Source organism: Ochotona curzoniae, unplaced genomic scaffold (genome assembly GCF_017591425.1).
Source record: "Ochotona curzoniae isolate NIBS_2020 unplaced genomic scaffold, NIBS_Ocur_1.0 scaffold_2683, whole genome shotgun sequence".
NCBI lineage: Eukaryota > Metazoa > Chordata > Mammalia > Lagomorpha > Ochotonidae > Ochotona > Ochotona curzoniae.
In genome coordinates this window covers 4,930,761-4,943,271 of record NW_024467100.1, presented here as the reverse complement: position 1 = coordinate 4,943,271, position 12,511 = coordinate 4,930,761, and the positions used below count along the sequence as shown (strand labels likewise).

General features: G+C 43.3%; 1 protein-coding gene across 2 annotated transcripts in view; it reads left to right on the top strand.

The window, feature by feature from the left end:
* Positions 1-12,511, top strand: part of LOC121171574 (nitric oxide synthase 1 adaptor protein) — a 310,882-nt gene that overhangs the window by 232,705 nt on the left and 65,666 nt on the right. For both annotated transcript variants that reach the window (XM_041003300.1, XM_041003301.1), the window contains exon 3: positions 3,433-3,525. In XM_041003300.1, coding sequence (XP_040859234.1) covers positions 3,433-3,525 — 93 coding nt within the window. The remainder of the gene's footprint in view (positions 1-3,432; positions 3,526-12,511) is intronic.

Sequence of the window (12,511 nt, the reverse complement as noted above, 5' to 3'; positions counted from 1 at the left end):
GCGAAGACGTTAACTGGGCACCTTGTGCAAGGTTGGGGGAGGGAGGGATCTTGATTAAAGAAAAGCCCCAGAGATTTCGTCTGGAAATTCATGATATTTAAGTGTTTGGCTTGGCAGACATGGTGCTTTCTGGAAACAGAGCTGTGGAGAATGACAATGGAGCCATGCGGAGGGTCTGTAGGCCCTTCTCTGCTGTCTTAAGCTTTTTTTTTTTATTTTTTTAAGATTTATTTATGTACTGGAAAGTCAGATATACAGAGAGGAGGAGAGACAGAGAGGAAGATCTTCCATCTGATGATTCACTCCCCAAGTGAGTACAACAGCCAGTGATGAACCGATCCGAAGCCAGGATCCAGGAACTTCTTCCGGGTATCCCACACGGGTGCAGGGTCCCAAGGCGTTGGGCTGTCCAGGTGGGAGAACTGATGGGCCTGCTTTCCCAGGCCACAAGCAGGGAGCTGGATGAGAAGTGGAGCTGCCGGGATTAGAACCGGCGCCCACATGGCATCCTGGTGCATTCAAGGCGAGGTTTGGTTTAATTTTGTTGCTAGGGGAAAGACAAGAAAAAGTATAAAGGTCATGTGAACACAGCATACCAGGAATGATCAAAGACAATAGTTAATAGTTGATGTGTTTAGGACAGGCATTATCCTTCTGTGGTTTCCAGGACTGTTAACTTCCATCGGAATTCATCAGAATGCATCCTTCTGTACTCCTTTGACTGGTAGAAGGAACCCTGATTTTCAATGACTTGTTTACAGGGGAGGCCCGCTGGATGGATGTGTTTATTAAAGCCCAAGTGAAGAGGTACATGCAGTCAGGGTCAGGAAATGGAAGTGTAGCTGCTGTACCTCTCCAGAAGCCATAAGGACAAAGTCAGTTACCTTGTAAGTGATCCCATCAGTTCTCCCACCTGGAGTTCTTCTCAGTTCATCTATCTCTGTAACTGAGCAGAATACTACCATCACAGGGACACACTGAATTGGAACCATGTCCCCAGGAGCGTGCCAGTTAGACCTGCCTTTGGCCTACAGCAGTCTGTGGGCTCAGAATGGCTTAGGCCCCACCCAGCCAACTGCAGTAGAAAACCCTGGTCTCCCAAGCGTTGTCAAATATGTCTCTCATTCTCCTTACTGTTTACTCTTAGTGGACCTTGGGTTCCTGGGCTAAAGCATTTTCCTTCTCCCATATCTTTGCTTCTATGTTTCATTCTTCCAGGACCGTTTAATGAAAAGGAGAGTGGTTCACAGAGCAATGTGAATGGAGATGGGGAGCGACCACAAGACTAGGACATGATTCTGATTACAGTACCCAGATACTCAAATCACTGATGAACCAGAATTTGCCCTGAGGATAGAAAGATATTTCACTTCCATTGGCAAGGCTGTGCCTTGCCCAAAGAGTAAGACAGTCACAGAGCTTCAACACCAATCCTGTGTGACACTGAGATTTTAGTCCAAGGTATAGTTTAGATGGAATCTCTGAGTTATCCAACTACTAAGACACATGGTCAAGAGAAGTTTCCGGATTTTTGATGAGATTGTCAAAAGTTTACTCCTCTCATCTTGTTAACATGGACTGTTTCACATGCTAACTGAAGAGATGAAGGAATTTCAGGTGCATAGACAGAACTGGGTCCTTCTTGCAAGGCCTGATGGATGGTGTAGTAGGAACCAGTCATGAGTATAAACGATCCTAGAGAATAGAGTCTCTGGATTGATTTGGGGTTCTTGTGCTACTTGTTTGTTGATCTGTAGCCTGGATGTTGGATTAGAGAGTTCGCTAGGTCAGTTTTCTAGATGGTAGGAGCTACATGGAAATGGTGACGTTAACTAGAGGAGATCATAGAATAATGCCATCCATTCTGCATAGCTACACTTGTGTACAAAATGGCTACATGTTGGTAGCAAGGAGTGCCCCTTCCATCCCCTTTTCCTGCAGATATAGGAGAAAGAGACTCTATGATGGACTATGTCAATCAGTGGATTCTTCAAGGACCGCATAGTGCTTGGAGTGGCAAGATTGGCAGCGATTCATAACTGTTGAACTATCAAAACCACTTGAGCAAGAACCTCAGAGCATGCCCTACATCCGGGATCTGGGGAGGGTGGGAAATTGGGTGAACCTTTTTACGCTTAATACCCCCCTTTAAACATGAAGGAAACAATATGGAAAAAAATAATAGTGTTACACACTTTCCTGTAGCCCTTGAACCTTTTTACCCTAATTAACTATGTAAAGATTGTCAAAAAAAAAAAAAAGAAAACAATTGGAAACATTTATCCAACCCACCTTCCTCCATGTCTCCACCCTCCCCACATTGCTTACTATGTAAACAACATAACAATGAAATGAAATATAAAATGGAATGGCTGTGAATAGACAGATGTAACACATCTGGGATTGAGGGTGAGGCAAATGTGCTTCAGCAGTGAAGGGTCTGAGTCCAAATTTTAGTTGTTGGGAGGCAGTGCCCACTGTTCTCACTGTTCAGATCTTTTCTTGGAATATGTTTGGTTCCCAAATCTTGGGGCTGATATATCTATGTGTAGCTGTGGAGATCTATCCATTGATAAAGGCTTAGGGAACTCATAGAAGATAAATTAGAATCTGTAAATACCAGGTCCAGCACAGTAGCCTAGCAGCTAAAGTCTTTGCCTTGAATGTGCCGGGATCCCATATGGGTGCTGGTACTAATCTCAGTGGCTCTGCTTCCCATCCAGCTCCCTACTTGTGGTCTGGGAAATCAGTAGAAGATGACCCAAAGCCTTGGGATCCTGCACCCATATGGAAGACCCAGAAGAGGCTCTGGGCTCTTGGCTTCAGATCGGCTTAGCTCCAGCCATGGCAGCCGCTTGGGGAGTGAATCATCAGAGGGAAGATCTTCCTCTCTGTCTCTCCTTCTCTCTCTATATCTGGCTTTGCAATAAGAATAAATAGCTCTTTAAATAAGAAAAATTCATAAATATCTTTTAGCATGTGAAAATCTCTCACCACGAAACGGGACCCAGCTCTTACTAACCTTCACTGATCATGAGTTGTGACAGCTTCTGGTTATACACAGGAATGCTTGCCTGGTAGTGAAAGTCATCAAGTAGTACCAAGAGGTATTGAGGAATGCGTCTGATGTACTGATGAGATTATCAAAATGCTTTTTCCCAGCTAACATGAATTAGGTCCATTTCCGTGATCCTGCTTGATGGCTGGGTGGAGGAATTGATGAATATTTTGAGTCTTTGTTCTAACCCAGATTGTCTGAGCCCTGTCGGCTGACACCACTTGACTTTACACCCTCCGAACATCTCCCATCCAGGAACTAGGCCCACATTCTGTTTTCCAATGCCCTCTTTTCCAGGTCACAGATTGGCAAGGGGGTGTTTAGATACACTGATGTCATCTGATTGTGCTTCTTTGTTCTCTTCTCTCTTGCAGTATGAGTTTAAAGCCAAGAACATCAAGAAAAAGAAAGTAAGCATTATGGTTTCAGTGGATGGTGTCAAGGTGATTCTGAAGAAGAAGAAAAAGGTAAGTAACTTTGAATAACTGTGGTGGAGAGGGAAGCAGGGAGAATAGATATGGGATACCTTTTTCTCCCAGGCTACTCTCTTGACGGAATAACCTGCTTCTATGGTGAGGTCTTCTGTTTTGATGAACAGAGGATATAGTAGAGCAAGGGTAAGGCAGGTTCCAGAGACTCGATCAGATGGTTGCTCAGTCAGTTCTGGTATCTACATCACAGATGATGGATGATGGGTCATCTCTCATCCTTGCATTCCAACTTCCTCTTTAACATTCTGATATCCTTACCTTTACATTCTCAATCTTGAGGAAATAGTTCCAATTTAAGCAATAATAATCACTGGATTCGGTGGGGGAGCGGACATGAGGAAGCTCTTCAGCAATTGCCCCCACTGGAACAACCCTCAATCCTAACGCCACTGCCAGGTAGCCCCCATAGTGTGTCCTGTGCCCTCGTGGTATACTTGCTGCTGCCATAGCCTGTATTTAAATACATCATCCACAGCTTTTCAGGGTAGGGAAGGGTGGGACACAGCAAGCATGGAGTGCAGCGGAGGGAGGTATAAGCCATTTAGTGAGCCAGCCCCTGAGTGGGGTGAGACCAGCAAGTGAACACAGGTGATTTAAACACCTAGTTTTTTTAATCTTGTTTTTTTTTTTTTTTGCTTTCCATTGTATTGTAAGTATAAGGTTTCCCCTCATCCTTCATTTCCCTCTTCCCTCTTCTTCACCCTTCTGTCATATCCCCTGTACTTTACAATAATCATTACTTTTAGTGAAATAAATCAGTCTCAAAAGGACAAATACCGTGTTCTCTGTGATACAAGCCAACCTTCATACATAATACAAAAATTAAGATGTATAGAGCAACAACTGTACACATGTACCCTCATAAGCAAAGAGTGTAATGGAGACTAGAGTACCAGGAGACAGGTACGTTTTGTGTGTGCTGTATGTGTTCTCCGAGGGTAACATTTACTGCTTGGTTAACATTACCTGGGTTATATTAGTATAATGGGGAAGTGTATTTTCAAGAAGACAGACAGAAGATCCTGGAGATGTGAGAGGCATGTATTTTGCTCTGTTTCTTGATTCTGTTGATGCCTTTGCTTTTTTGGATTACTGTGCTGAAGGCAACACCATAGGCCTCTTGGGTTTCTTGTGGTTCCAAACCTGCACTGCTCTTAATTCAGATGAAACCCAAGTCAGATGATGAGTCTGGGAAGCGGAGTGTGTGGAAGTATGGATGGCAAAGGCATTACTGAGTAGTAATAGACCGCATCTACCTGGAGACTCTCGTGATTGAAGGGTCTCTTAATGAATAGTCATTTGCCTGCCCAAGGCCTTAGGTCTTCTTTACAGTCTTCTCATAAAAGAGGTGATCCAGTTGTGGGATTGGACATCTCTAGAGATAGGGAATTTACAGTTGGCTTTAGTCTTCCCATTTCATCCCTGAGCAGTCCCAAGCCAAATGTGTTCTGCTGTACTCCCCAAATATCTTTAGTGGTTGTTCCAGAAAGTGTTTTATAACTGAGTTTGGAAGTGTGTAGGAAAAATTAGACTGTGATATACTGTTTTTAAAGACCTGGTTCCTTCAACATTCACAAGTGCAAGGCATTTACAGTAGCCTATTAAGTTTGTCCTGTGGGACCTTGGTTCCATCCCCCTCTTGCCCCTGAGATACCCTCCCTCCCTTACACATATGCACACAGTGTGTAGCCATGAGGCAGTTTATGAGTGGTCCTCCCAGGAGTTCTGAGCAGGAGAGTTGCTGAAGCAAGCTGAGGCTTGTCAAATCCCAGGGCCCCAGTTAAAGCAGCTGTGGATAATAACGTTGTGAACGTGAACAAGGATAGCCTCAGAGAAAATAATGGACCAGCGCAGCCCAAGCTCATTATTCCAGGGAACTGGTTTCCTGTGTGACTCAGGCCTTCCTGTGAGGGAACTGGAAGCTCCATGCACTAATGGACCAACAGATTCAACAGTTGCCAATTGCAGGCCCTTTTCTCACAAGATGCTTTCACACTCATTAACAAGTCATCCCTCCATCCTTTCATCAGTCTTTGTGTGTGTCTCTCTTGGTCAACATTTATGACACCCAGTCACCTAGGGGAATTGGTGGTAATCTCCTCACTGTCCTGTTCCTCCCTCATCAGAGACTGAACTGTCAGCCTTGCATAGCCAGAAACTCAGGCTCAGGAGTTTTGAGGTTTCGAACCTTAGGATACTAACCAACAATGACCAAGGCTAAAAGGGGTGAGGAATGAAGTAGGCCAGCAGTCTCTGAATCCACTCTAGGACATCCAAGAGTTTCCCAGATGAGATATTCTTGTTAGTCTGTTGAGCACATTTTCTTTTGGAGGCAAGAACCTAGGAAGGCACATGGCTGCAGAGGTCCTGGGAGGGCACAGAAATGGAGCAAGTTGGCAAACTGTGCATCAGGAGTGTTTCTGGACCTCTGGCAGTACAGTGAATGAATTCACTCATGCCTACAGTGGCCTTCTTGGGCAGATGCTGTTTCTGCCATATTCTTCCTAAGGCTCTCTGACTTCCACATGGTCATAACTGACACTCCCTCTATCTCCCTACCACCCAAGGTATACCTGCTTTGGACTGACATATTTTTGTTTATTTTCAATTAGGTGACATTTCAAGGCCTGCAGTCCACAGGGGTGATCCCCTGTTCAGTTTGGGTAACATGCTAAACTTGTGGTGTCATCCATTGTGGGCATCGTTGTTGTCCTGTCGTTGGGGAACAATCTTATGTATCATGCACCCCATGTGGCGGTATCCTCATTCTTCCACTGAGAGCACTGAGGTTGCATCACCAATGTGTAGGGTGACAGTTTGTCGAGGCCTTACCTGAGAGAGTCCCTCCCAGCTCCCACTAAGTCCATGAAGGTGGAGCTGGAGTAGCACCTCCTGGAAGTAGTCTGGGTAAAGCTTGTGACTTCACTTTGAAACTCCATCCCAGTAATCTCCATTGTGGGTTTGCCTTCCTGTTGGCTTAGAATAAGAGGTGACCTGGCAGGTCTTTTTTCCTAGGTCTGATTTTTCCGGTGCCAGGCTTGGGAAAGGGGAGTCTCCCAAATTGTTTCTTCCACCCACACTTGGTATCCGTTTCAGGGCTGTGACTGTGATCCTAAGATGCCTTTAATCACAGTGTTCATTCTATATTGCCTCTGACAGATGAATGTACATTAGTGGTAATCAGCTTTTTTTGCTCATTTTATTCTCATGTGACAGCCTCTAATGTCTGAGTGTGCTACCAACACCTCTTTCTTTCTCCCTCTCTCCTTTCCTCTCTCCCCCTCTCTCATACTACCTATCTTTTTATAGATGTGGGAGATGGTAACAGTAGACATGAGAGCATGAAAGCACTATTTCCTCTCAAGAGTTGGAAGAATCAGCAAGTTTCCCTGATGGCCATTGTAATCAGGGCAAAACTGGAACTGCTGTGAGTGTAGACGCACCATGGCTTACAGTCAGTTAGTTACAAGTTACTGACAAGCAGCCTAACATATATCCTACTGATTCAGTAGGGATGCTGGGCTGGTTGGCAGAAATATTGAAATATTGAACAGTCTTACTTTTCACTGGATCAGTGTGTCATGCTGGATGAGCCTTCGACTGAGATGAGGAGGCCTGGGTTCTAGCCTTGGTTCCACTCTGAAAAAGTTACTTTACCTCTCTGGTTTCCAACTTAAAGATCAAATGTTGCATTGGGTGATTGAACCTTTCCAGCTCTGCAATTGTTTCTTTTGTATTTAGATGCATATTATGAGGTCACCAGGGCACATCTCAGTCTTTGGAACATTTTTAGAATACTCACACACACTATGTATATATATATATATCTAAGCAGATCACATTGTTGTGTCCCAGTACTCGAGGACACAGAGAACCCTCTGAGGTCAGATATCCTGAGAGCAGCCATTATACCTCCTTTCTGCCTTCGCCCTGTCTCCAGCTGGTGAGTGGTAGGGTGCGTCCTGCAAGGAAAGCCAAATGTTTTTGCAAGGAGGCCCTGCCCTCCAGTGAACTTTTTAAGGGCAGAGACCATCTTTGTAAGTCTAACACTTACCTGCACACCTGTCAGATGTAGTGTGTTTTCAGTAATTGTAGCTATTAGGTAGTTGGGTGAATGAACGTTATTTGTGATAGTGTCATTAAATCACAAAGAAGTACTTAGTGATTGGGTATAATGAAGTCTAGTTTGTTCTTTTGACTATCACATTTTCCTCTTTCATCTTCTGTTTTAAAAAAGGCAGATGAGAGTCTTTTGTGGATGTAGAAAGGGTTCATCAGACATTGCTAATTCCATAGAAAGTACTGTTAGCAGGGCTTGTTCGGGTACCTCCAATCTTCAGGTGCATTCTATTAGTATAAACAGTGACCAAATATGTTGTAATCATGTTTCTTTGAGGTGTAAAAACATCTTTTTTGGCTATCTAAAAATGCTGTGTTTTTGAGCTAATGCCAGCAGATAATGAATCTCAAATTTGGCATTAATCTAGGTTGAATTTGTGCTGTAAAACCAGTTACTGAGATAATTAACTTTACTTTGATGTCTCTTAATCAGTACATTTTCTTCAACTCCCAACTAAGCACAAGTAATTGTCTTCTCTGTATACATGATAATCATTATTTATTATTGTACCAGAATTGTCACAGCATTTGCTAGGGAGGAGAATCCTGAATAAGAAAAATTAATCTTGAACAGCTTCCAAGGGTTTTTTTTTTTTTTTAACCCTCTTGAGGCCTCATTTTTATGTGGCTTCGCTCAGAAAGCAGTAACTTATCTGGGATCCCTTAAGGCAACAATCTAGAAAAGCTCTATCATTCTTATTAAGAAATAACTATCATATGTCCATTGGGTTCAAGGAACTGTAGCATACATAAGGATAGTAGGTTGAAATCCTTTCCAGTAATGTTTGCTAATTTAATGGTGTTAGATACTCATATAGGTCTGTTATGTCTCATTAGAAATTAGTTGTTCCTTTAGGGTGCAAGGACCATGTTTGCTCTCAAAAAAAATGTGTTGGGGAATGGTGAAAGTAATAGGGGAAAACTGGTGTTTAGGAAGGTGAAGATCACAGGGGAAAACTGATGGAAGGAATGGCATAGTGAGAAGTTACTGTGGATAGCTGCTAACAGCTAACACTCATATGGAGCACCTACAGTTTCTAAGCTTTGTTTGATGTCCTGTACACATTCCAAGTCCTTACAGCACTCCATGAGGTAGGTACCATTCTGATCCTCATTTCTCATTTTGCGAAAGAAGATTGAGCCACTTACCCAAGATCTCTAGTGTCATTGATAGTACAATCAGTTTCAAAGAAGGTGTGTCTTGCTGAAATCACAAGCAGGTTCTTTTTACTAGCATTATTGCTCTGGGTATGTGCGATTCTCACCGGATTCCTTGAGATAGAATCTATTCTGCAAGAGATACTTAATGAATTCAAACAGAGCCTTTACCTTCCAGCCTGTACAGTATGTCAGGGATATCACATTCCAAGGAAACTATTTTTCTGTCAAGTTGTAGTCCTGGTTACTAGGACAACATGAACTCAGATCTAATTTGGGTAAGAAAAGGAGGCACTCAATTATAGAAGTAAAATGTAAAGGATTTAAAGGATCTGGTTTGACCCCCTGAATTGATTGCATATAGCAACAGAGGAATAAGAGAGATGACTGTCTCTAGATCATCCAAGTAGTTACTGGGCTAGAGTGTGAATCTTAACCCTGAACTTAGCCTTGCCTTTTTTTTTTTTCCAGCCAGGGTATATTTCTTAGTCTTATGTATTTTCTCCTAGCTTCAAAATAGATATAAAAGGAGTCAGGCAGTTGGTACCATGAAAACTGCTTGGGACACATGCATCCCATATTGGAGGACCTCGTTCAAGTATAGATTGCTTTGTTTCTGATCAGGCTTCCTGCCAGTGTGCACCCTGACAGACAGGAGGTGACAGCTCAACAACTTGGGCCCTTGCTACCCATGTGGGAGACCTGGGTGGAGTACCTACCTTCTGGCTTCAGCTTGGCCCAGCCGTGACTGCTATAGGCTTTTAGATAGTAAAACAACAGATGGAAGAGCTCTCTGCATCATTGTTTTTCTTTCAAAAACTGAAATAAATTAAAAATATAATATAGGCATATTAGGGATTACATGTGTTGCATGAGGATTTATTAGCACTTCAGGTTTAAATGTATTTTCCTATCTGTAAATTATGTTTGAGAATAAAAGGTAGTTTTTATTTTCAGTCTAATCCCATTCTCTCTGGAAGCAAGAACTCCATATGTTGAGTTGATATAACTTTTGAGAGGCTTACTACATTTAAATTTTAAGGGGAAAAAGAGTCACCATTGCTGTCAAGTTCATTAAAAATGCAAGAATGGTTTTTTTTTTTTTTTTTTAAAGATTTATTTTTATTATTTTTTATTGGAAAGGCGGATATACAGAGAGGAGAGACAGAGAGGAAGATCTTCCGTCCGATGATTCACTCCCCAAGTGAGCGCAACGGGCCGATACTACGCCGATCCGAAGCCAGGAGCCTCTTCCGGGTCTCCCACGCGGGTGCAGGGTCCCAAAGCTTTGGGCCGTCCTCTGCTGCTTTCCCAGGCCACAGGCAGGGAGCTGGAAGGGAAGCAGGGCTGCCGGGATTAGAACCGGCGCCCATATGGGATCCCGGGCGTGCAAGGCGAGGACTTAACCACTTGCGCCACCGCGCCGGGCCCAAGAATGGTTTTAAAACTTATGGATTTTGTGGTATGTCTGTTCTGTAATTTCCAGTAAGGACAGGAAATAATATCAATTTTGGGATTCCTAAACAGGGTCTTCTCAGTTACCATATCCACATCTAGCTTCCAAAAGGAGGTTGCGATGACTCTTCCTGACTCTATTTTCTCTTCTTGGTACTGTCCTAGGCTCACCTGCCTGTGAACTATCTCCCACATAATGTTCCCCGCTAGAAGCGTTTGGACAGAATGGCTGTGGATTATCATACAGAGCTTGACATTCACACTCAATGGGTAGAGAATAAAGGAAGTCCTACATCAAGGTTGTGCTTACCTCACCCAGGTCTTTGAAAAGCATGCACAGTGAGACCTTCATCTCCTTTGTGGAAGGCAAAGCTTCCTGGCAGTGAGGAGTAGAAGCCTTTAATTTCTTTGCAGGGTGTAACAAAGAGAACGTGAAGTCCAGAAGTAGAAGAGATGGATTTTATTCACCTCCAGACCCAATGGCCTTGAAGGGAAATGAATTAATCTCTGTGAGCCCTCAGTGTTCATCTTTAAGGGGGAGATTCATTTTAATAATGTGAAAGAAAGCACTATGCGGAAGTTCTAAAGGCAGGAAAATGATCTTTCTCTCCTCTCCCAGCTAAACAACTTCTCTAAGAATCAAGAGAATCAGATAACAGCTTCCCTATGTGGTTCCAGTCTCACCTTCTCACACTCTGTCAGCCTAGATTCTCTGGCTGACAGTATGGGATGTCTGGGAGAAAAATGGGATGGCTGTCAAACAATAGGGCAGATCTGACCCCCAAATTCAAGAAACAGGGTAGAAAGGAAAGGGTAAGATAGAAGGTTCTTAGCCTACTGAGTGAGTTCCCTGAGGAAGGCTCAACAAAGTGGCCGAGGTGTGCCCAAAGTGGCCCACGTTGTTAGAATTCCCCAGGACTCCCAGTGTAGGGTCTGCCTTAGTATACCCACCTGCTCATGCATTGGCAAAGCAGCCCCTGCCAAGCATGGTTCTGAATGAATGTGAAGACAAATTGTGTTGTGCAGCAGCAAGGCTCTCAGATTCTTAAACCCCCTGTGATCGGAGGTCTGCGGGGCATATTCTTGTGATCACACCTTCTTTCCTCTGGAAAGTTTGATTCACCAGTACGTGAAGGGGAGCCTTCATTCAAGAGAGGGAGTTTCCATGAACTTCAAGAAGTTCCTGGAAGTTGGCATTGAAGGGTAAGTTTATATAGTTGCAAAGAAATTCTGAATCTAAGCCTATGGGAGATCTTGAAGGAATTCATCAAATCTGTTATTTGTGGGGGGAAAAAAAGCACTTAAGCACCAATTTCAACATCCTTACACCAAAATAAACTTTCATTTTACTTTTCCATAGACTCTTAGACATACCATCAAATATGCACATGTAGGGAGTTGAGGTGTGGATGGTAGCAAAATGTGGTGATTGTCCCTAGGACAACAGTCTGCCCTAACTCCTCACTTTTGTCCCCTCCCCACCTCATGCCCCAGTCACTTAAATTTTGCATCTAGTGAGAACCAGATCATTCTCTCCCCATGTACTTTACTTCTTGGCCTCACTGCTGCTCTTGTTGGTGTTTGTGCTCCTAACGGGGTCATGTGAGGCCCTGCCTGAGCCTAGATTGCAGGTGAAGGGTGAGAGGGAGGCTGAAACCCAGCCCTGCTGCTGCTCAAAGCAAATGAGCCTCCAGAACCCTTTGCAAAAATAGGACTGTGTGGGGCGTGTGTTCCCTCGCAGATTCTAGATGAATGTGCTGCCCCTTCTACCCTGTTTACTCCCTTCTTTCCCATCTGGATTGGAAGTACTTTCATTTCCCAGCATACCATGGAACACACAGCCAATTCAGGACCATGTGTAGCAAAACTGCTATCAGAATTCTAAGTCTGTTTTCAAGCATGTGAACAAAAAGCAAAAGAAAATGGTTTCAGATGAGGCTTGGAACTACACAAGTTTTCTAAAACTAATCAATTGAGCTTGGCTCTAGTAACTATTCCATAATGTATCCCTATGCTATAGCTGAAGCCAACTTTGATTTATAATTCTGGAAATCTGAACCATTTGGTTTTGTTTGCCTATATCCTGTTTGCCTTCTCTTGTTAACTTTTTTCTTATATATTTTTTTTCTGTGCAAGACTTTCCAAACAGGAAGTTAGGAAGGAACTGCTTGTTTGTCTTGCTTTCTTTTTTCTCTGAAGTGTTTGCAAAATTGAGGCAATAGAGAATCAC